The sequence below is a fragment of the Mobula hypostoma genome, chromosome X2, assembly GCF_963921235.1.
Source record: "Mobula hypostoma chromosome X2, sMobHyp1.1, whole genome shotgun sequence".
In the NCBI taxonomy this organism is placed as follows: Eukaryota; Metazoa; Chordata; class Chondrichthyes; order Myliobatiformes; family Myliobatidae; genus Mobula; species Mobula hypostoma.
The window spans coordinates 44,914,235-44,938,412 of record NC_086129.1 but is presented as its reverse complement, the minus strand read 5'-3'; the positions used below and the strand labels follow the sequence as shown (position 1 = coordinate 44,938,412).

The 24,178-nt window shown below is 42.3% G+C and overlaps 1 protein-coding gene across 7 annotated transcripts in view; it reads right to left on the bottom strand.

Annotated features, from left to right (window-relative positions):
* Positions 1-24,178, bottom strand: part of LOC134340740 (centrosomal protein of 164 kDa-like) — a 315,206-nt gene that overhangs the window by 240,419 nt on the left and 50,609 nt on the right. For 6 of the 7 annotated variants that reach the window (XR_010016618.1, XM_063038209.1, XM_063038210.1 and 3 more), the window contains exon 3: positions 12,272-12,383. Coding sequence is in view for 5 of the 7 variants with exons in the window: in XM_063038209.1 (XP_062894279.1) it covers positions 12,272-12,383 (112 nt within the window). In the remaining 2 variants the exon portion in view is untranslated. Of the gene's footprint in view, positions 1-12,271; positions 12,386-24,178 lie in introns of those variants that run through there. The other variant, XM_063038214.1, reaches the window with a different exon arrangement.

Here is a 24,178-nt window from a genome sequence, read left to right as displayed (position 1 = left end):
TTAAGAAGATGGAATTAGTGTTATGCCTTGAACTGCTGATTTTCATTTCAAATTACATATATGACCCAGATAAAAATATTGCAGAAGGATAAAGAGCAAAACACCAGTGCAATTATTAAATCCAAATCACTTATTCTCCTACACAAATTACATCTACATCATATATTTCTTTAACCAGTTGCATTTCAAAGAAACAATCAAGAACACAAGAGTCTAAAGTAAATTACTGTCTTTTACCAACAGAAAAAAAACTTAGTGGAACACAGGAAGGACAAACTAAAAGTAAAATCTTAATGTGGTTTTGTTTCCTTAAAAAAGTTGACAAAACCATTCACATGACCCAGTGACCACTCGTTTCAACATGCATACATGGCTAACGTAAAAATCACTAAAAGCGTGTTTAATTTAATTAATTAAATTATTGAGATACAGCACAGAAAAGGCCCTTCCAGCACTTCAAGCTGTGCCACCCAACAATCCCCAATTTAATCCTAGCCTAATCATGGGACAATTTATAATGACCAATTAACCCATCAACCGGTAGGTCTTTGGACTGTGGGAGGAAACTAGAGCACCCGGAGGAAACCCACACAGTCACGGGGAGAACGCACAAACTCCTTATAGCCAGCAGTGGGAACTGAACCCAGGTCGCCTGTACTGTAAGTTATTGTGCTAACCACTAGGCTACCCTGCCGTCCCATCTTTCATGAGATCTAACCAGTATAACACACCCAAAGTTTCTGAGGCAAACATACATGCCAGAAATGTATTCCCGATCAGCAACACCTAATGTGTTGCACAGAATCAGCAGCACACTCTGGTCTGCCAATGAAATTCAGTTCTTACTTGGAAGCTTTAGTATCATCAAACAGGAGTGAATTTCTAAGCAAAGCATTTAAGAAGTCTTCAGTATGAGGAACAAGGAACTTGATCACCAAATTATTTTTTGTTCATTTGAGTGCGTTGCTGACAGGATCAATATTTAATATCCTTTAATTTTCCTCAATGACATGGTTTGAGCTGGCTTCTTGCACCACTGTGGTCCTTGTGGAGAACAGGCAGCTGGACAGAGTGTTCCTGAATTCATCGATTAATCCCAAGGATGGATGAGCAAAGGAAATTTCTGTTTGTACAAGCCTGGAATTAATGGTTACTGTTTAAATTAGAGATGAGGCTTTTTTTTTTGCTGAGAGGGTAGAAGGCTGTGAACTTTTGGAACTCTATCTCAAAGAACAGAGGAAAGATCATTTGAATATTTTAAGGCAAAATTAAAAACTCTTGATAATCAAGGAACTGAAAGGTTTCCATGTGTAGACAGGAAAGCAAGAGTTGAGATTACAATCGAATCAGCCACATTTTCAGGTTCTAGGACAAAGATTTTATGCAGATGACCATATGATTGGTGACTACAGATGCTAAAAACTGGAGCAAAAAAAATGCTTGAGGCCCAACGGTTAACATTTCAGGTTAGGACCCAGCATTAGAACCTAAAGAAGAGAAGTAGGATAGTCAATTATAAAGAGGTGAGAGTGAGGGATGGAATGGGGGCTGGTAGGTGAAAAATGGAATTAGATAAGAGAGGAATGATGGGCAGATGTAGCCAGATGGGGAGGGGAAAGAGAGTTTAAAGGACAGGCAGAAAAACATATTTTAAGAAGAACATAGAAAATGGGAAACTTCTTAATAAAGGAAACAGATTGATTGGGAGCTCCAGATATTCAGATTGGGAGGTGATTGCATATAGGAAAGTGAATAAGCCTGAAAAGATTTTGACTTTCAGCTACAGTAGCTGAATATAAAAGCAATACAACTATTTGGAAGATGTGCAGAGGGAAACCAATCAATGTGCATTTGAAAGGAACAGCCTAAGACGACATGAGGATAAGTACAATGAAATAGGATTAGTGTAGATCACTAAAATGAAAAGGATAAGACTCAGCTGAATGCATTTCTTTATGCTTTTTGTGTTTTCCCTGGATTTATTTTTTAAAAAATACAATATAATTAGAGAAATGGGCATTTACTTCTGCACTGAGTGGCCACTTTTTTTTGGTACACCCGCACACTGGCTTGTTAATGCAAATATCTGATCAGCCAATCATGTAGCAGCAACTCAATGCATAAAGCTTGCAGACATGCTCAAGAAGTTCAGCTGTTGTTCAGAATGGGAAAGAAATGTGATTGTTGGTGCCAGAGAAGGTGGTTTGAGTATCTCAGAAACTACTGACTTCTGGGATTTTCACGCACAGCAGTCTTTAGAGTTTTTAAAGCAAATTATGTGAAAAATAAATATATCCAGGGAGCAGCAGTTCTGTGAACAAACGAGCCTTGTTAATGAGAGCGGTCTGAGGAGAATGGCCAAACTGGTTCAAGCTGACAGGAAGGCGATAGTAACTCAAATAACCATGAATTACAACAATGGTGTGCAAAAGAGCATGTCTATAAGCACAACATATCAAATCTTGAAGTGCATGGGCTACCAGCAGCAGACCATGAACATATAATCAATGACCACTTTATTGGGTCCAGGAAGTTCTGAATAAACCATATAACCATATAACAATTACAGCACGGAAACAGGCCATCTCGGCCCTTTTAGTCCATGCCGAACTCTTACGCTCACCTAGTCCCACCGACCTGCACTCACCCCATAACCCTCTATTCCTTTCCTGTCCATATAGCTGTCCAATTTAACTTTAAACGACAACATCGAACTTGCCTCAACCACTTCTGCTGGAAGCTCATTCCACACAGCTACCACTCTCTGAGTAAAGAAGTTCCCTCTTATGTTACCCCTAAACTTTTGCCCTTTAACTCTCAACTCATGTCCTCTTGTTTGAATCTCCCCCACTCTCAATGGAAAAAGCCCATCTATCTATCCCCCTCATAATTTTAAATACCTCTATCAAGTCCCCCTTCAACCTTCTACGCTCCAAAGAATAAAGACCCAACTTGTTCAACCTTTCTCTGTAACTTAGGAGATGAAACCCAGGCAACATTCTAGTAAATCTCCTCTGTACTCTCTCAATTTTATTGACATCTTTCCTATAATTCGGTGACCAGAACTGTACACAATACTCCAAATCTGGTCTTACCAATGCCTTATACAATTTCAACATTACATCCCAACTCCTATACTCAATGCTCTGATTATACCAGCATACCAAAAGCTTTCTTCACCACCCTATCCACATGAGATTCCACCTTCAGGGAACTATGCACCATTATTCCTAGATCCCTCTGTCCTACAGCATTCTTCAATGCCCTACCATTTACCATTTATGTCCTATTTTGATTAGTCCTACCAAAATGTAGCACCTCACATTTATCAGCATTAAACTCCATCTGCCATCTATCAGTCCATTCTTCTAAGTGGTCTAAATCTCTCTACAAGCTTTGAAAACCTATTTCATCATCCACAACTCCACCTACTATCATCCAGGTCATTAATATATATATGACAAACAACATTGGACCCAGTACAGATCCCTGAGGCACACCACTGGACAGCGTCCTCCAATCTGACACACAGTTATCCACCACCACTCTCTAGCGTCTCCCATCCAGCCACTGCTGAATCCAGTTCACTACTTTGATATTAATACCTAACGATTGAACCTTCCTAACTAACCTTCTGTGTGGAACCTTGTCAAAGGCCTTACTGAAGTCCATATAGACAACATCCACCGCTTTACCCTCGTCAACTTTCCTAGTAACCTCATCAAAAAATTCAATAAGATTTGTCAAACATGACCTTCCAAGCACAAATCTATGTTGACTGTTCTTAATCAGACCCTGTCTATCCAGATAATTATATATTCCATCTCTAAGAATACTTTCCATCAACTTACCCACCACTCACCTCAAACTCACATTGCTAGGTTTACTCTTAGAACCCTTTTTAAACAATGGAACAACATGAACAATACGCCAATCCTCCGGCACCATCCCCGTTTCTAATGACATTTGAAATATTTCTATCAGAGCCCCTGCTATTTCCCCACTAACTTCCCTCAAGTCCTAGGGAATATCCTGTCAGGACCCGGAGACTTATCCACTTTTATATTCCTTAAAAGCGCCAGTATTTCCTCTTCTTTAATCATCATACTTTCCATAACTCCCCTTCTTGTTTCCCTTACCTTATACACAATTCAATATCCTTCTCCTTAGTGAATACCGAAGAAAAGAAATTGTTCAAAATCTCCCCTATCTCCTTTGGCTCCGCACATAGCCATCCACTCTGATTCTCTAAGGGACCAATTTTATCCCTCACTATCCTTTTGCTATTAATATAACTGTCGAAACCCTTTGGATTTATTTTCACCTTACTTGCCAAAGCAGAGTCATATCTTCTTTTAGCTTTTCTAATTTCTTTTTTAAGATTCTTTTCATATTCTTTATATTCCTCGAGCCCCTCATTTACTCCAAGCTGCCTGCATTTATTGTAGATCCCCCTCTTTTTCTGAACAAAGTTTCCAATATCCCTTGAAAACCATGGCTCTCTCAAACTCCTTTCAACCGAACAGGAACTTAAAGATTCTGTAGCCTCAAAGTTTCACCTTTAAATGACCTCCATTTCTCTATTACATCCTTCCCATAAAACAAATTGTCCCAATCCACTCTTTCTAAATCCTTTCGCATCTCCTCAAAGTTAGCCTTTCTCCAATCAAAAATCTCAACCCTGGGTCCAGACCTATCCTTCTCCATAATTATATTGAAACTAATGGCATTGTAATCACTGGACCTGAACTGCTCCCCAGCACATACCTCTGTCACCTGCCCTATCTCATTCCCTAACAGGAGATCCAACACTGCCCCTTCTCTAGTTGGTACCTCTATGTATTACTGCAAAAAACTATCCTGCACACGTTTTACAAACTCCAAACCATCCAGCTCTTTTACAGTATGGGCTTCCCAGTCAATGTGTGGAAAATTAAAATCTCCCACGATCACAACCTTGTGCTTACTACAAATATCTGCTACCTCCTTACAAATTTGCTCCTCCAATTCTCTCCCCATTAGGTGGTCTATAATACACCCCTATAAGCATCACTACACCTTTCCCATTCCTCAATTCCACCCAAATAGCCTCCCTAGACGAGTCCTCTAATCTATCCTGCCAAAGCACTGCTGTAATATTTTCTCTGACAAGCAATTTAACACCTCCCCCTCTTGCCCCTCCGATTCTATCACACCTGAAGCAACGAAATCCAGGAATATTTAGTTGCCAATCACACCCCTCCTGCAATTATGTTTCACTAATAGCTACAACATCATATTTCCAGGTATTAATCCATGCTCTAAACTCATCCACCTTTCTTACAATGCTCCTAGCATTAAAATAGATGCATTTAAGAAACTCTCCACCTCTTACTCTCTGTTTATTCCTAATGGAGCCACCAACTTTGTTATCTTTTTCTTCCTTCTCCCCTACATCTTCGGTCTGAGCGCTCCCGTTCTCTGTCCCCTGCCTATCCTCCCTCACAGACTGTCTACTAGCTTTCTCTATTTGTGAACTAACCTCCTCTCTCCTAGTCTCTTCAATTTGATTCCCACCCCCCAACCATTCTAGTTCAAAGTCTTCTCAGTAGCCTTCGCAAATCTCCCCGCCAGGATATTGGTCCCCCTAGGATTCAAGTGCAACCCGTCCTTTTGTACAGGTCACACCTGTGCCAAAAGAAGTCCCAATGATCCAAAAACTTGAATCCCTGCGCCCCGCTCCAATCCCTCAGCCACGCATTCATCCTCCACTGTATTCCATTTCTACTCTCACTGTCACGTGGCACAGGCAGTAATCCCAAGATTACTACCTTTGCGGTCCTTCTTCTCAACTTCCTTCTTAACGCCCTATATTCTCCTTTCAGGACCTCTTCCCTTTTCCTACCTATGTTATTGGTACCTAAATGTACCATGACCTCTGGCTCCTCACCCTCCCACTTCAGGATATCTTGGACGCGATCAGAAACATCCTGGACCCTGGCACCAGGGAGGCAAGCTACCATCCGGGTCTCCTGACTGCATCCACAGAATCGTCTATCTGACCCCCTAACTATTGAGTCCCCTATTACTACTGCCCACCTCTTCCTTTCCCTACCCTTCTGAGCTACAGGGCCGGACTCTGTGCCAAAGGCACGGCCACTGTTGCTTCCCCCAGGTAAGCTGCCCCCCCCCCCCCAGCAGTACTCAAACAGGAGTACACATTGTCAAGGGGCACAGCTACTGGGGTACTCTCTAGTACCTGACCCTTCCCCTTCCCCTTCCTAACCATGACCCACTTGTCTTCCTCCCGTGGCCTCGGTGTGACCACCTGCCTGTAACTCCTCTCTATCAACTCCTCACTTTCCCTGACCAGATGAAGGTCATCGAGCTGCAGCTCCAGTTCCCTAACGCGGTCCCTTAGGAGCTGCATCTCGGCACACCTGGCGCAGATGTGGACGTCCAGGAGGCTGGGAGACTCCAGGACCTCCCACATCCGACACCGAGAACAAGCTGCCCTCACACTCATACTTCCTCCCCCCTCAAATAACAGGAAAAATTGAAAACCAAACCTTCTTCGTCTTGCCCATTTCCGCCTAAGCCCGTTAGCCAAAGCCCTTTGGCCTTCACTCTGCTCCTGGCTCACTCCGCAGCCCACAAAACGACGCTGCCCGCTGTATAAGGCTGTGTTCCTTTTAAATCTTCCATGCTTCACTGCCCGACATCACACGCCTGGCAGTCCCGCCTCTCTTAACTCCGATGAAAAAACGAAAAATTCAAAATGGCTTCTGCCGCACTCCCGCTCCAATTCTCAGACTTCCTTCTCCGAATTAAACCCGAATCAGGATTTCTGACCTTTTAAATCTTCCACGCTTCACTACCCAACATCACACGCCTACGCAGTCCTGCCTCTCTTAACTCCGATGAAAAAACGAAAAATTCAAAATGGCTTCCGCCGCACTCCCGCTCCGATTCTCAGACTTCCTTCTCTGAAAAATAGCCACTGAGTGTATATCCATGTTTTCTACCTTCTTTACATTTCTCTTTAACTCTCCTAGACCTGTCCCATCTATATTTCCATCCTTCCAGGCTGTGTACTCAGCCCCCTGCTGTACTCACTGTACACCCATGATTGTGTAGCCAAGTTTCCATCAAACTCAATATATAAGTTTGCTGATGACATAACAATTGTAGGCCGTATCTCGGGTAATGATGAGTTTGAGTAAAGAGAGGAGATTAAGAACGTGGTAGCATGCTGTGAAGACAATAACCTATCCCTCAACGTCAGCAAGACGAAGAAATTGGTTGTTGACTTCAGGAGTAGCGGACCGCACGACCCAATTTACATCGGTGGTGCGCAAGTGGAACAGGTCAAAAGCTTTAAGTTCCTCGGGGTCAACATCACAAATGACCTGACTTGGTCCAACCAAGCAGAGTCCACTGCCAAGAAGGCCCACCAGCGCCTTTACTTCCTGAGAAAACTAAAATTTGGCCTGTCCCATAAAACCCTCACTAATTTTTATAGATGCACCGTAGAAAGCATTCTTCTAGGGTGCATCACAACCTGGATGGAAGTTGTCCTGTCCAAGACCGGAAGAAGCTGCAGAAGATCGTGAACACGGCGCAGCACATCACACAAACCAATCTTCAGTCCTTGGACTCACTTTACACCGCACGCTGTTGGAGCAGTGCTGCCAGGATAATCAAGGACACGACCCACCCAGCCAACACACTTTTCATCCCTCTTCCCTCCGGGAGAAGGCGCAGGAGCTTGAAGACTCGTACGGCCAGATTTGGGAACAGCTTCTTTCCAACTGTGATAAGACTGCTGAACAGATCCTGACCCGGATCTGGGCTGTACCCTCCAAATATCCGGACCTGCCTCTTGGTTTTTTTGCACTACTTTATTTTCCATTTTTCTATTTTCTATTTATGATTTATAATTTTAATTTTTAATATTTACTATCGATTTGTAATCCAGGGAGCGGGAAGCGCAGAATCAAATGATTGTACGTTCTAGTATTAATTGTTTGACGACAATAAAGTATAAAGTATAAATCTGTCTTCCTTACCAAATCTCTTGCCTATTTCATGATACTCTCAAAGCTCACTCAATTGAGCAATCTTGTGGTCATCTGCACCAATAACTCAAGATCAGTATCAAATTGCTTTAAAAGTGTACCTGAGAAGTTTGAGATGTTTTGCAAATATTAAAGGAAGTGCATAAATACAAATTGTTTATAACCTGTTAAGATGATATCATTCAGAATATTTAGTTCTGGGAACATCATTTTAGGAAGGATCTAAAGGGCATCTTAATATGTACATAAGACAGGTATAATTCCCTGAGATTCATATAATGAAGGAACTGGGGATTTAATGAAGGATCAGACAAATTCAAGTTAATTCCTGAAAAGAGAAGAGCTGTAATAATGAATGCAATTAGTATAAGTAATGGCTATTCCATCTATAGCTGCTAAATTCTAAGTAAAAAAAAATTCTAGAGTCGAAGATGAATGAGGCAAAGGTAAAAGAGGGTATAAAACCTTCAGAGTTATAAGAATTGCTTCAAAGATCAACACAGACATAATAACACAAGGGATTTTGCAGATGCTGGAAATCTAGAGGAACACGCACAGAATGCTGGAGGAACTCTGGTGAAGGTGATGCCAGTGTACAATGCTCCCTCGAGTCGACATCTTCTAGATAGTTCACGAAAATAACTTTTTAACTTTTTTTTACTTCTTTTACGTCTGTTTTTCACCTTAAATGTGTTTCAAGGTCTGTTAGAGCCCGTGATTTACAGTTTGGAAATCAATTGAGTGATCCAGCACTTTGCTGTCTCTGAGAAGATTCCGGGAAGTGAGCACGTACTCAGGCAGCCTCAATACGAAGAAACTTCGAGTCAGGGGGCGAGCCAATGTTCGACTCCATTTCGCCAATTGAAGCATCAAGGAAGATTGAGACATCAAGGTGAACGTGGAAGGCGAATGAGAGTTCAGCGCCGACTGCCTTCCTTCTGAACGCTGCCAAGAAGCCTATCGCTGTGTGCCTCACTGTGGCAGACGGGTCGGTTTCTCTGCCTCATGTGGCGTCCCTCTCTTTCGATGAATGTCGGGGATATCGGAGGATGGTATTGTGGTTCTGCATTTGTGGATTAGACTGTTTGCATTTATGGACTGTGCACCTTTTCAGACTTATGGCTGTTACATTCTGTGTTTTTTTATCACCCGTTCCTTTTCTGTTTTGTTGTACGAGGGGAGAGTGTTTGAGTGTTGATGTTCTGTCAGTTCCTTTGTGCAGGGGAAGGGTTGATATTAGGGGTTGATGTTCCTTTTCCATTTTGTGTGGGGAGGGGGTTTGGGGCTTAATGATCAGGGCACTGTTTTTTTTTGTGCAGGGGTGGGGTGGGCTTGATGTTTCTCTCTGAATGACTTTCATGTTCTCTCTTTGTTTTGTAGCCATCTGGAGAAGACAAATTTCAGAGTTGTATATGGATACATGCATTGATAATAAATGAACCTTAGAAACTTTGAAGTCAGATTTGGTAGTATCTATGGAAAGGAATAAACAGTCAACATTTCCAGCCAAAAAACCTTCTTCAGGACTAGCTGCGACAGAGATAATAACTACTGAAAAGGGGAAAAAAGTGGTACATATTTGTGCGTGAAAGGTATTGCTTGATAGTGAGATGAACTCCACATAAAGAAAAACGGAGACACCAGAAGCTGAAATGTGCAACTCTGCTTGCACTTGCTTCTGAGTACCACTTTTTCATTGGGAGTGTCTTGATCTGAATATTAGCCCATTGAAAAAAATGCTGAGAGCCAGCAGAACAAAGAGAAGCACCATGACTATAGTTCTTAACATTGACTGGCCAACCAGTTTGTTGCTGTTCCCTGACAAAGGATGATAGAGAAATGCATCTTTAATGATAATTCATTAAAAATTTAGTTTAATTGAAATACAACAACTTTGCAAAGTTAATTCACAAATGAAATTTAAATTTTATATCAAACTTTAATGGATTGTCACCGAAGATCAATTCATTTCTATAAAACTACCACATTCTACATAAAATATTCTTTAAGTAGAATATGACCTTATTAAAACTGTTTTTATGTAGACTCCACTCAACTTTGAAATGGTGCAGTTATGATTAAACAAACACTCTCTTCTCTGCACAAAATCCCATAATTAAGTGATAAATGTTGGTAGCCCAAATTGTTCAAAAGAATAAATTGCTCCTGTGTGCTGCCCGGCATTTAATCATCAGGCAGCAGCTGTTTATATTTTTCTGCCAAGCGAACCCAGGGCCGCCAGCATTTGGTTCACTTTTTTTTCCAGGTAATATGCATTTTTTTTAATTAACTTGTTAAAATATAGACATTATAAAATAGGTCCATAGAACTTTATTTTTCCTTCGGTCAAATACAAAGTGCATTCACACCCAATTTGGAAATACTGTCAAATTTTACTGTTGCACCATTTTCACTTGGTTGCCTCTCCTTTCCCTGCAGCTCTCCCTTTTTATTTTCAATGGAGCTGTCTTTGTGCAACTTTGCAAGTTGCAAACTTTAGTTAGGATCCAATAAAAAAAGTATAAAAATAATTGGAGATCCACAGTAGTTACTTTAAAGCGTGAAACATAATTCAAGTTGTGATTTCAGCAGTTCACTGCATCCAATAATTTTTAATAGAACAGCAAAGTCCATGTTGGATGAACAAGATATGTCATACTTTATTGTCGCCAAACAATTGATACTAGAACGTACAATCATCACAGCGATATTTGATTCTGCGCTTCCCGCTCCCTGGATTACAAATAGATAGTAAATATTGAAAATTTAAATTATAAATCATAAATAGAAAATAGAAAAATGGAAAGTAAGGTAGTGCAAAAAAACCGAGATGCAGGTCCGGATATTTGGAGGGTACAGCCCAGATCCGGGTCAGGATCATTGAAGATAAAATTTTAAAATCATAATAACCCTCTTTCATCTGGAATACTGTTTAATTAAGCTAGGACACTCTTTGGTGTTCAGAGACAAGGCACTGAGTATATGAGTTGGGATATTATGCTGCAGTTGTACAAGTCATTGGTGAGGCCATATTTGAAATATTGTGTAGAGTTTTGGTTATTCCACTATGGGAAATACGTGGGTAAGCTGAAAAGGGTGCAGAAAAGATTTATGAGGATTTTGCCAGGAGTAGAGGATCTAAGTTATAAGGAGAAGTTGGTCTTTATTCCTTGGAAAATGAGGGCCAAATCCATGGGGCACAGATTTAGGGTGAGAGGAGAAAGATTTAAAAGGGACTCGAGGAACAACTTTTTCATGCAGTATACGAAACAAGTTACCAGAGTAAGTGGAAATTAAAGAAGAATAAGCTAAGGCAGATTAAAATAATGGTTTCACAAGAGTGAATAAGGGTAGTGCTTGTACAGTAACAGGCGTGAGACCCTTGGATCTGGTGTGCCATTCAATCAGAACATGGCTGATATGTTCTTCAATTCAATTAACTTGCCTTTGTATCCTTGCAACTAAAACCAATTGATCTCTATCTTGTAAATTCCAATTGACTCAACACCTGTAAGCTGTCAGGTGGTGGCTGAATAGAGGGATCTAAATTTCCGCAATCTTATGATCTGGAACATTTCTTGTAATCACTATTGATGGGCTAGCTACATCTTCATTCCAGGTGGTTTGAATGTATTGATCCTTATATGCTCCTTTGCTATTTTAACACCTCAAGTTCAACCTCCTCAATCTTGACAGTGATACAAATCAAACTTCGCAAACTATTCTCAGTATTCAAGTGATCTACACAGGGTAAAGGAGCGACATGATAGTGTAGTGGTTAACATAATGCTATTACAATACCAGCTACCCGCATTCAATTTCACTGCTGCCCTATTAGGAGTTTGTATATTCTTCCCGCAAGTATATGGGTTTCCTCTGGTTTCCTCCCACAGTCTAAAGACATACAGAGGCATAGGTTAATTGGTCACATCAGCAGCGTGGGCTTGTTGGGCTGAAAGGGTAAGTTAGTGTTCTACATTTCTAATAATAATAATAATAAAAATACTGATAAAGTAGTGGCCTGTAAATGAAGATTGATCTTAAGATTGGGTCATACCAAGGAAAGCAACTGCAGATGCTGGAATACTAGTTTGCACAGCTCTAATGCCTTCTTATAAGTTAGCATGGATTAATTGCACAAATGCATTCAAACTTCATATGAATCATTACTGAAATTATATTGCAAACAGTAAAAAAATTGACTGCCACCTTACCAAGGTTTCCACTCCTGGGGTAAAGGTGCCACGATACCCTCCCTGGCTAACCACATTAATTCCGGTTCATTGTCAGGGTCAATTCCTATCTCCCGGGCATATTCTTGGATTTCTGGAAAAGAAAAGAAAGTTACATATAAAGGGTTGTATTCTTTGTGCATAAAGAGAGGCACGATGCTAGTTATTGCAATATCATTAAATTCTGATGGGATACAATGGTAATTGGGTATCCCAAAATGGCCCAGAATAATGTCCAGAATTAACCCACTGGTCTCCAACTAACCCATGACAATAGGAAGAGTGCAGGTATTTGATGCAAGCAGGATGTCCTTCTTTTTTCATTATTTATTCATCTGAAGCAAGAAGCAAATTATACTGAAGTTTTTATTTGCAGCAACGGCCAGACTGAATCATTTCTGAGGTCCAATTGCACAACATAAATGTTCATGGAGTCCAATGGCACAAGCATGACTTTGTGCATGTTTTCAGTATTTATGCAAGGAAAACTGGGCACTGAACCAGTGCAAGCTCAGCAGCTCCATTCACACCTCGCTGGAGAGTAACACCTCCAAAAGGGGAAGTAGTTTATATTTTGATTTCAATTCAGCTACATATATTTAATTGCTTTTCTGCAATTTCTCTGGTTTTAACGTTTTAGGCTTTTATTGTCACTTGCTTTGAAAAATACAAGACCACAGACCATAAGTCATAGAAGTAGAATTTGGTCATTCAGCTCATCGAGTCTGCTTCACCATTTGATCATGGATGATTTATTCTCCCTATGAACTCCATTCTCCTGCCTTCTCCTCACTAACCTTTGATGCCCTTACTAATTAAGTACCTACTAACCTCCATTTTAAAAAATACCCAATGACCTGGCCTCTACAGCCGTGTCAATTGACCACCCTCTGATTAAAGAAATTTATCATCTCTGTTCTAAAGAGATGTCCTCCTATTTGCAGCTATGCCCTCTGGTCCTAGACTCTCCCACTATTGGAAAGATTCAATGCCCGTCCAGACTATCTCAGTCTTTCAATATTCAGTAGGTTTCTTATCGTTTTCAATATGAGAATATTTTACATTTTATTTTCAGTATTTATGAATGTTAGAGACATCTGTAGATACTCAAAGTCTGGGATGTAGTTGAGTAAGGAAAATAAGTCCAGGTTATCAATTTTAATGCACATAGCTCACACCTGACATCTGTTACAATGACTGAGGTGTCAGCGGTTACCATTGAAATAGTGTGCCTTAAAAATATCAGTGAAATCATTAGTGGAAGTTGTTTCTTGAACTATCATGATATTGAACACTTTAGTTTCATCTAGAGAGAATCCTTCTGTTACAATGAGACAAGCCCAAAGCTTGTGTCAACTACTTGAGTAAAATTAACAGAATAGTTAATTAACAAGTACAGGTGTCCCCCGCTTTTCGAATGTTCGCTTTACGAAACCTCACTGTTACGAAAGACCTACATTAGTTACCTGTTTTCACTAACAGAAGGTGTTTTCACTGTTATGAAAAAAGGCAGCACGCGCCCCGAGCAGCCAAGCTCCTCCCCCGGAACTGCATTCTAGCCGACATTGCTTAAACACGTGCCTGTGAGCAGCTGTTAGCACGATGAGTTCTAAGGTATTGGAAAAGCCTGAAAGAGCTCGTAAGGGTGTTACACTTAGCATAAAACTAGACATAATTAAGCGTTTTGATTGTGGTGAAGGAAGTAAGGACAAAGTGAGTTTGGTTTGTGGAAGCTGACGAAGATGATGTTGAAGAGGTTTTGGCATCCCATGACCAAGAACTGATAGATGAAGAGTTGATGCAACTGGATGAGAAAAGGATAACAATCAAAACCGAATGCAGTAGTGAACGGACTGAAAGTGAAGTCTTCCGGAACTGAACATGAAGCAACTGTGACAAGAATACACATAGATTAAGATGTTAGCTGTCCTGTGTGATCAGCAGTTGGTCTGCCACCTGTCTTCAGGAGAGAGAGAGATAAGGAAAACAATGAAGCAGCATTTGGAGATGTGTAATGAAGGGACAGGAGAGAGAGTAACAGAAGGAGGGAGCTGTCAAGAGCGGCTCCCCCTTTGAACCCTGAACTGTTTGAAGTGATGGACAGGCGATACCCCAGCAGGGGAATAAAAAGGGGAATATGTTCGCTAAGGCAGGACACACATGACACCCGAGGTAACAAGACCCTGGAAGCGGTGCGTCTCTCACAAGTCGGTGGGAGGTACCGAGCCATAAATGCACAGGGTAGAAAGGCACAATCGGCGGGAACCTGGTGTGTGTCCACCCTTGCCTGGGTGCCAGGTTCAGCACAGAGAAACGATCGTATCTGGAAACGGAGGGGTCACGGTCGGTGACCTCAGATGACATCACAAAGGACTCGCCCGAAAGCTGATTGCGAAGGTCTGTGTGTGGAAGCTGTTTTGAATATTCATTCGTTTTGCTCTCTCTCTCCTTCCCCCACACTGTCCATCTCCCACGGCAGCGATTACTGCGAAATGAACTGAACTAAACTGAACTGAACTTTGCATCACTTTGAAACTGGTCATTTACCCCTAGACAACGATAGAGCTTGATTGAGCCTGTTATCTTAATTCTGTGTACATGTATGTTTATCATTGCTGAACTGTTGCATTCATTATCCTTTTGATTAGAGTACTGTGTTGCTTGTTTCTTTAATAAAACTTTCTTAGTTCTAGTAATCCAGACTCCAACTGAGTGATCCATTTCTGCTGGTTTGGCAACCCAGTTACGGGGTACATAACACAACTGTGTGAGATTTTCGCTGCAATGATTGCAGAAAAGTACGACTTTAATTTTGAAAGGGTGTGTCAGTTTAGGGCATATTTGCAAGATGGTTTAAGTGCTTACAAAGAACTGTATGATAGAAAAATGCGCGAGGCTGGCAGTCAAGCATACTGTAGTTTTTCAAGCCTTCCACATCAGCCACAGCAGACGACGAACCTCAACCTTCAACATCGAGGCAGGCAGACATAGAAGATGACCTACCTGCCCTGGTGGAAACAGACGACACCCCAGTGTCCCACCACCCCGACCCCCGGGCCGCGGACAGATACCGATTTGCAGGGAATACAGCGGTAGCCGGGAGGCACCCAGCACATCTTTAACAAAAGAAGCCGAAATAAACAAGCTAATTAATTAGGTGCCGCCCGGCATGTAATTGTCGGCCAGATCAGAGGCGATTAGGCACCTAATTAATTAGCTTGTTTATTTCGGCTTTCTTCTTAAAGATGTGCTGGGTGCGTCCCAGCTGCCGCATGCTTCGTGGCAATGTATCGGTCAGCAGCCAGGAGGGTGGGGACCACTGCACCATCCCAACCTCCAATGACTCAGCCTAACACACCATCATCAGTGTGCTCGACGCTGTCTTCCCAATTCCAGTATGTGATACTACACTGTACATACATTATTTCTACTTTATATAGGCTGTGTATTTTTATGCGTTATTTGGTATGATTTGGCAGCTTCATAGCTTAAAAGTTACTGGAGAGAGTGTTTTTGCCGAGAGTGCTTGCGCTGTGTTCTGCCGAAAGTGCTTGCGTGAGATTTTCGCTACGGCGAACAGTGCAGGCAATGATTGTAGAGAAGTATTTCTACTTTATACAGACTGTGTATTTATCATATCATTCCTGCTTTTACTATATGTTACTGATATTTTAGGTTTTATGTGTTATTTGGCATGATTTGGTAGGTTATTTTTGGGTCTGCGAACGCTCACAAATTTTTCCCATATAAATAAATGGTAATTGCTTCTTCACTTTACGACATTCCGGCTTACGAACCGTTTCATAGGAACGCTCTGCCTTCGGATGGCGGGGGAAACCTGTAGGCTGAAGCTATCCAAAGAAAACTATACTTGATCAATAAATACCTGAATTATATAATAAGTCAGGACTGTCCCACTTCTTTGGAAAACAAAGAAGGTGGAGGAATTCTCACCAACAATGAACTTGCGTAGACATGGACTTTCAATGTATACTGAGGCTGGCCAGAAGAACCATCAACATGTTGGACATGACTTGCAGGTTGGATATTGTGTATTATTACTTTATGTTCAAAATGTATTTCCAACTAAAACTAAAGAGTCCAAGTGGAACTTTAGTCTTCAGATGTGGTCTGATATCCTCCAACTGAAAAACTTTAAAATGTACAAATTTTCACTCAAGGTTGAGAATAAATGAATCACATACGATTCTCACTGAGAACTGTAGGAAAACCTATAGTTTCCAAAGACAGCAAAGTGGCACACACTCTCCACTCGATGCTCCAACAACCATCATGAGTCAGCCCTATCTGCCTCAGTGAGATCAACCTACTGACAACTACTTTACTGGTTATGTCCTTCTTGTTCAGAAGAAAACTCAAAACTTCTTCCCTGTTGCTTAGAATCACTGTTTTACAGTGTGAAACAGAATATTACTCCCTTGTGTGAAACCAGAAACAAAGTAATGAAACAAACAAACTAACCAAATTACTTTTACTGATATGCCAAAATAATGATTTCATTTGTTTGTGTCACAGAGTACTACAACGTAGAAACAGCACTGCCATCTCTCCAAACACCTCTCATCCACGTACCTATCCAAACTTCTCTTAAATGTTACACCTGAACCTGTATCTACCACTCCTGCTGGCAGCTCATTCCAAACTTGCACCATCCTCTGAGTGAAGAAGTTTCCCCTCAGATTCTCCTTGAATATGTTACTTTTCATTCTAAATCTATGAGATCTAGCTCTAGTCTCACTTAACCTGAAGGAGAAAAAGCTTGCATGCATTCATCCTACGCCCCTCACAATTTAGTATACCTCTACAAGATCTCCCCCCATTGATGTACAAAAACATTCTCAAAACCTTTGTTTGTGATACTCTTTCCCTTCTTCCATTGGTCAGTCTGAATAAATTAAAAGCAGTATAATAAAAAAAATGAGTATGTTATAATGAGTAGAACATCTAGATGGTATCACTGGCAAATCTATTTTGCTGTTTTTCTAAAATTTACAAACCAAAAGGAATCAGATTTAATGGTCGAGTTTGGATTTGCATCATCAATTAATCTCATTCAGGATAAGGATCAAAACCCTGACCCCAAGCAAAAGGAATTGAAATCTGTAAAGTACCTAAAAGAAGCATCAAACTTGTCAACTGTGGTAACATTCCAGTCTGTGCAAAACAGGTATTTACAATGCACGCGATACTGCTTAATTTTTTTAAATTCCCCATTTACATGCAACAGGTGACTTCTATAGGCCACTCAAAGGCCATTGGCAAGCTGAGGTGCAGCATTATTTTTTAGCTGCACGACAGCTGTCAGGAAGAAGCTGTTTTGCAGTTGTACCCAAACAGCTTAACCAAGGAAGCATATTCTACCAGTTGGCAGGAGATTGAACAGACAGTATCTAGGATAGGATGAGTCTTTAATGATCTTACGAACGTGCCATAGAATTGAGAGTTGTAGATTATCTCCAGGTCTAGCAGTTGAGTCCCAATGATGTGCCGAGCCATCCTAATCACCCACTGGAGTACTTTGTAGTCTGTCTTGCTGCAGCTAGAGCACCACACTGTCACTCCCTATGTCAGTATGCTCTCTATCACATATTGATAAAAGTTGCACAGCAATTTTGGGGGCAGATTAGTTCTCCTTAAGCACCTCAGGTAGTATAGTTGTTGTTGTCCCTTCTCTGCTATCGAGATTGTTCTGACAGACCAAGAGAGCTCCTTGGTGATGTTCACCCTCAAAAGCTTGAAACTGGAGACCCTTTCCATTACTTCACCATTTATGAACAGTGGGATTTGTTTGGGAGCTCTTGCCTTCCTGAAGTCAATTAGCATTTCTTTTGAAGTTGAGTGATAAATTGTGGTTCCTACACCAATCAGACAGTTTCAGCACCTCCTCTCTATATGCAATTTGTTACTGTTTGTGATTAGGCAAATCACTATTGCGTTGTCTGCAAATTTGATGACTCAGTTTGTAGCATGAGCAGGAGTGCAGTCACAGGCGAAGAGAGAGTAGAAAAGTTGGCTCAGTACACACCACCACAGGGCAGTAGAGTTCAGGGTTGGGGGCAGTGGTGGGGGTTGATGTGCACTTGCCTAGTTTCACCATCTGGGTACAATTAGTGAGGAAGTCCAAGATCCAATTACAGGTTGATGTAGTAGTATGGTGTTAAAGGTCGAGCTGTAATCAATGAAAAGCATTCTGACGTAGCTTCAGGTGATCCAAGACAACATGAAAAGTGATAGAAATGGCATCTTCAGTGGACCTATTTGCCTAGTAGGTGAACCGGTGCTGGTCCAAGGTAGCCGGAATTACATCCTTGATGTAGGACATGAATTGAATTGAACTGAATTGACTTATTAATTACATCCTTCAATACATGAGGAGTAAAAATTCTTACTACGTTTCCATCTAAGTGTGAAATGTATAGTACGTTATAATAGTAATTTGTGAGAACAGCGAGAAGAGTTTAAAAGGAGACGGTTATTTCTTCAGCGGTTTGATCAAGACATGACTGCGCAAGTGCGTGGACATCAGCCAGCGAGAAGAATTTAAAAGGAGACAGCTTTATAGCGCGGGCATCAGAATTGAAGGAGACAGAATAGGAGGGCTTTGACTCAACGGGGCTTCGGCGATAACAAGTCGAGGCGAGATAGGTTGCCAGTTTAGAATACAGACAGGAAGAATGTGTGTGAAGCCGGTGTTCTGTGCTCGGTGTCAGATGTAGGAAGTCCAGGAGACTCCCAGCCTCCCAGACGGCCACATCTGCGCCAGGTGCCTCGAGCTGCAGCTTTTTAGGGACCGAGTTAGGGAACTGGAGATGCAGCTCGAAGACCTTCGTCTGGTCAGGGAGAGTGAGGAGGTGATAGAGAGGAGCTATAGGCAGGTAGTCACACCAGGACCTTAGGAGACAGATAAATGGGTAAGGGTCAGGAGAGGGAAGGGCAGGGGTCATATGGCTAGAGAGCACCCCTGTGGCTGTACCCCTTGACAATAAGTACTCCTGCTTGAGTACTGTTGGGGGGGGGGGGAAACGGCTTACCTAGGGGCAGCAACAGTGGTTGTGCCTCTGGCGCAGAGTCTGGCCTTATGGCTCAGAAGGGTAGGGAAGAGGATGGCAGCAGTAATAGGGGACTCTACAGGTAGGGGGTCAGACAGGCGATTCTGTGGACGCAGGAAAGAAGCACGGATGGTAGTTTGCCTCCCAGGTGCCAGGGTCCAGGATGTTTCTGATCGGGTCCATGATATCCTGAAGTGGGAAGGAGAACAGCCAGAGGCTGTGGTACATATCGGTACCAACGACATAGGCAGGAAGAGGGAGGAGGTCCTGAAAGCAGACAACAGGAGTTAGGAAGGAAGTTGAAAAGCAGGACCACAAAGGTAGTAATCTCCGGATTACTGCCTATGCCAGGTGACAGTGAGTATAGGAATAGAGTGAGGTAGAGGATAAATGCGTGGCTGAGGGATTGGAGCGGGGGCAGGGATTCAGATTTCTGGATCATTGGTTCCTCTTTTGGGGCAGGAGTGACTTGTCTACAAAAAGGATGGGTTGCACTTGAATCCTGGCGGGGAGGTTTGCTAAGGCTATTGGGGAGAGTTTAAACTAGGATTGCTGGGGAGGGTGGGAACTGAACTGAAGAGACGGAGGAAGGGGTGGTTGGTGCACATGTGGAGAAAACTTGGAGACAGAGCGAGAGGGAGAAGGGATATGCTCAGATCAATGGTTTGAGATGTGTCTAATTTAATGCTAGAAACATCATGAACAAAGCGGATGAGCTTGGAGCGTGGATCAGTACTTGGAACTATGATGTTGTGGAAATTACAGAGACTTGGATGGCTCAAGGGCTGGAATGGTTACTTCGAGTGCCAGGCTTCAGATGTTTCAGAAAGGACAGGGAGGGAAGCTAAAGAGGTGGGAGTGTGACACTGTTGATCAGAGATAGTGTCACGGCTGCAGAAAAGGTGGACACCATGGAGGGATTGTCTACGGAGTCTCTGTGGGTGGAAGTTAGGAACAGGAAGGGGTCAATAATTCTACCAGGTGTTTTTTTATAGACCACCTAATAGTAACAGGGACATCAAGGAGCAGATAGGGAGACAGATTCTGGAAAGGTGTAATAATAACAGATTTGTCATGGTGGGAGATTTTAATTTCCCAAATATCGATTGGCATGTCCCTAGAGTGAGGGGTTTAGATGGGGTGGAGTTTGTTAGGTGTGTTCAGGAAGGTCCCTTGACACAGTATGTAAATAAGCCGACAAGAGAGAGGCTGTACTTGATCTGGTATTGGAAAATGAACCTGGTCAGGTGTCAGATCTCTCAGTGGGAGAGCATTTTGGGGATAGTGATCACAATTCTATCTCCTTTACCATAGCATTGGAGAGGGATAGGAACAGACAAGTTAGGAAAGCGTTCAATTAGAGTAAGGGGAAATATGAGGCTATCCGGCAGGAACTTGGAAGCATAAATTGGGAACAAATGTTCTCAGGGAAATATACAGAAGAAATGTGAGAAATGTTCAGGGGATATTTGCGTGGAGTTCTGCATAGGTACGTTCCAATGAGACAGGGAAAGGATGGTAGTGTGCAGGAACCGTGGTGCAAAGGCTGATGTAAATCTAGTCAAGAAGAAAAGAAGAAATTACAAAAGGTTCAAAAATCTAGGTAATGATAGAGAGCTGGGATTTTATAAGGCTAGCAGGAAGGAGCTTAAGAATGAAATTAGGAAAGCCAGGAGAGTCCATGAGAAGGCCTTGATGGACAGGATTAAGAAAAACCCCAAGGCATTCTACAAGTACGTGAAGAGCCAGAGGGTAAGACGTGAGAGAATGGTGTGATGGGGTCCTGAATTACCCCTATGAACTGTGCTTTTGAAAAGGGAGAGGGAGAGGGAGAGGGAGAGGGAGAGAGATGTTCAACACCAAACACCTTGTTATAGAGAGAGAGTTAGAGAGAGAGAGAGTTGTTCAACACCAGACACCTTGTTATAGAGAGAGAGTGAGTTGTTCAACACCAGAGGGAGAGGGAGGGGGGGAGAGGGGCAAAGACTTTTGAGATGGTGTTATGATTTCTCTGCAGCATGTTTACACTTTGCAAGGACACTGGCAGCTTCCAAGTTCTTACAGAGACAGAAGGGAGGAGCTACTTGAGAGACAGCAGGTGTTCAGCACAGTGAGATAAATAGGTCAGCTGATAGACTGACAGACACATGGTTTTGGACACTGAATGAGCTTTGTGGTACCCACAGAAAAGGTGGGTTTTGGAGGATCGATCAGTGGCTCTCGCAGTGTGAAGAGTGTGACCTGTGGGGAGTTATTCGTGTGTCCGACCCTCGCCTGGGTTGATAATTCCACCACAGAAGAACGGTCACCTTTGTTGTGGTCACAGTCGGTGACTTCTAAAGGATTTTGGAGGACAATGGGAAGGTCGGCGGCGTCAGCTCACCTGAAGACTCAAATCTCTCCCTCTCTCTCCATCACTACTCAATACCACAAACTGAACTGAACTTTACTCATCATCGTAAGACTATCTATTTACCCCTAGACTTGAAGAAGCTTGGTTTTCATATATTTCCACACTTACATATATATATATATATATATATAATCACTGCTAACCTGTTTGATTTATCTGTGCTTATATTACTGTATTGCATAGTTACTAATAAATACCATTAGTTAATAGCAATACTGGACTCCAAAGTGTTTTCAATTTCTGCTGGTTCTTTAACCCGTCACAGGGTACGTGACAAAAGGACCAATCAGGTGTGACAGTGGAAAAGTGTGCATGGAACCAGAGGAGATAGCAGAGAAACTTAATGAGTACTTTGCTTCAGTATACACTATGGAAAAGGATCTTAGCAATTGTAAGGATGACTTACAGTGGACTGAAAAGCTTGAGCATGTCAATATTAATAAAGATGATGTGCAGGAGCTTTTGGAAAGCATCAAGTTGGATAAGTCACCGGGACCAGAAAGGATGTACCCCAGGCTACTGTAGGAAGCAAGGGAGGAGATTTCTGAGCCTCTGGCAATGATCTTTGCATCATCAATAGGACGGGAGAGGTTCTGGAGGATTGGAGGGTTGCAGATGTTGTTCCATTATTCAAGAAAGGGAGTAGAGATAGCCTAGGAAATTATAGACCAGTGAGTCTTACTTCAGTGGTTGGTAAATTGATGGAGAAGATCCTGAGAGGCAGGATTTATGAACATTTGGAGAGGCATAATATGATTAGGAATAGTCAGCAAGGCTTTGTCAAAGGCAGGTCATGCCTTATGAACCTGATTGAAATTTTTGAGGATTTGACTAAACACATTGATGAAGATAGAGCAGTAGTTGTAGTGTATATGGATTTCAGTAAGGCATTTGACAAGGTACCCCATGTATGGTTTATTGAGAAAGAAAGGAGGCATGGGATCCAAGGGGACATTGCTCTGTGGATCCAGAACTGGCTTGCCCACAGAAGGCAGAGAGTGGTTGTAGACGGGTCATATTCTGCAGGGAGGTCGGTGACTAGTGGTGTGCCTCAGGGATCTGTTCTGGGACACCTTCTCTTTGTGATTTTTATAAATGACCTGGATGAGGAAGTGGAGCGGTGGGTTAGTAAATCTGCTGATGACACAAAGGTTGGGGGTGCTGTGGATAGTGTGGAGGGCTGTCAGAGGTTACACCAGGACATTGATAGGATGCAAAACTGGGCTGAGAAGTGGCAGATGGGGTTCAACCCAGATAAGTGTGAGGTGGTTCATTTTGGTAGGTCAAATATGATGGCAGAATATAGTTTTAATGTAAGACTCTTGACAATGTGAAGGATCAGAGGGATCTTGGGGTCCAAGTCCATAGGACACTCAAAGCAGCTGCGCAGGTTGACTCTGTGGTTAAGAAAGCATATGGTGCATTGGCCTTCATCAATAGTGGAATTGAGTTTAGGAGCCAAGAGGCAATGTTGCAGCTATATAGGACCCTGGTCAGATTCCACTTGGTGTACTGTGCTCAGTTCTAGTTGCCTCACTACAGGAGGGATGTGGAAACCATAGAAAGGGTGCAGAGGATTGGGGAGCATGCCTTATGAGGATGGGTTGAGTGAACTTGGCCTTTTTTCCTTGGAGCAACGGAGGATGAGAGGTGACCTGATAGAGGATTATAAGATGATGAGAGGCACTGATCTTGTGGATAGTCAGAGGCTTTTTCACAGGGCTGAAATGGCAAGCATGAGAGGGCAGTTTTAAGGTGCTTGGATATAGGTATGGACGAGATGTCAGGAGTAAGTTTTTTTTTAAACGCAAAAGCTGTTTTCGAATTTTTAGCCAACTTGTTGGCTTGGTTACCATTTCTCAAGGATTATGGCTTGGTTTTTAACTTACATTTTAACCCTTCCTTTAAATAACATTAAAAATGGACCAAACTATTAATTTACTCAGTTTTAACGTGAAAGGGTTAAATCACCCTAGTAAACGTAATAAGATTTTTGCTTATATTGAGAAATTTAAGGTCCCTATTATTTTTTTTACAAGAAACTCACATACGCAAATGTGATAATCTAGCAGACATTCCGAGACATCCTGTACCCTGGCACCTGGGAGGCAACACACCATGCCAGTATCTCTACCAGGCTCACAGAATCTCCTGTCTGTTCCCCTGACTATGGAATCCCCTACGACTACTGCATTCCTCTTCTCCCTCCTTCCCTCCTGCACAACAGCACCAGGCTCAGTGCCAGAGACCCGGTTACTGTGGCCATCCGCTGTCAGGTCATCCCCCTCAACAGCATCCAGAACAAGATATTTGTTGCTGAGGGGGACAGCCACAGGGGTGTTCTCCACTATGCGGGCATTTTCCTTCCCTCTCCTGACAGTCACCCAGTTTTCTGACCCCTGTAGC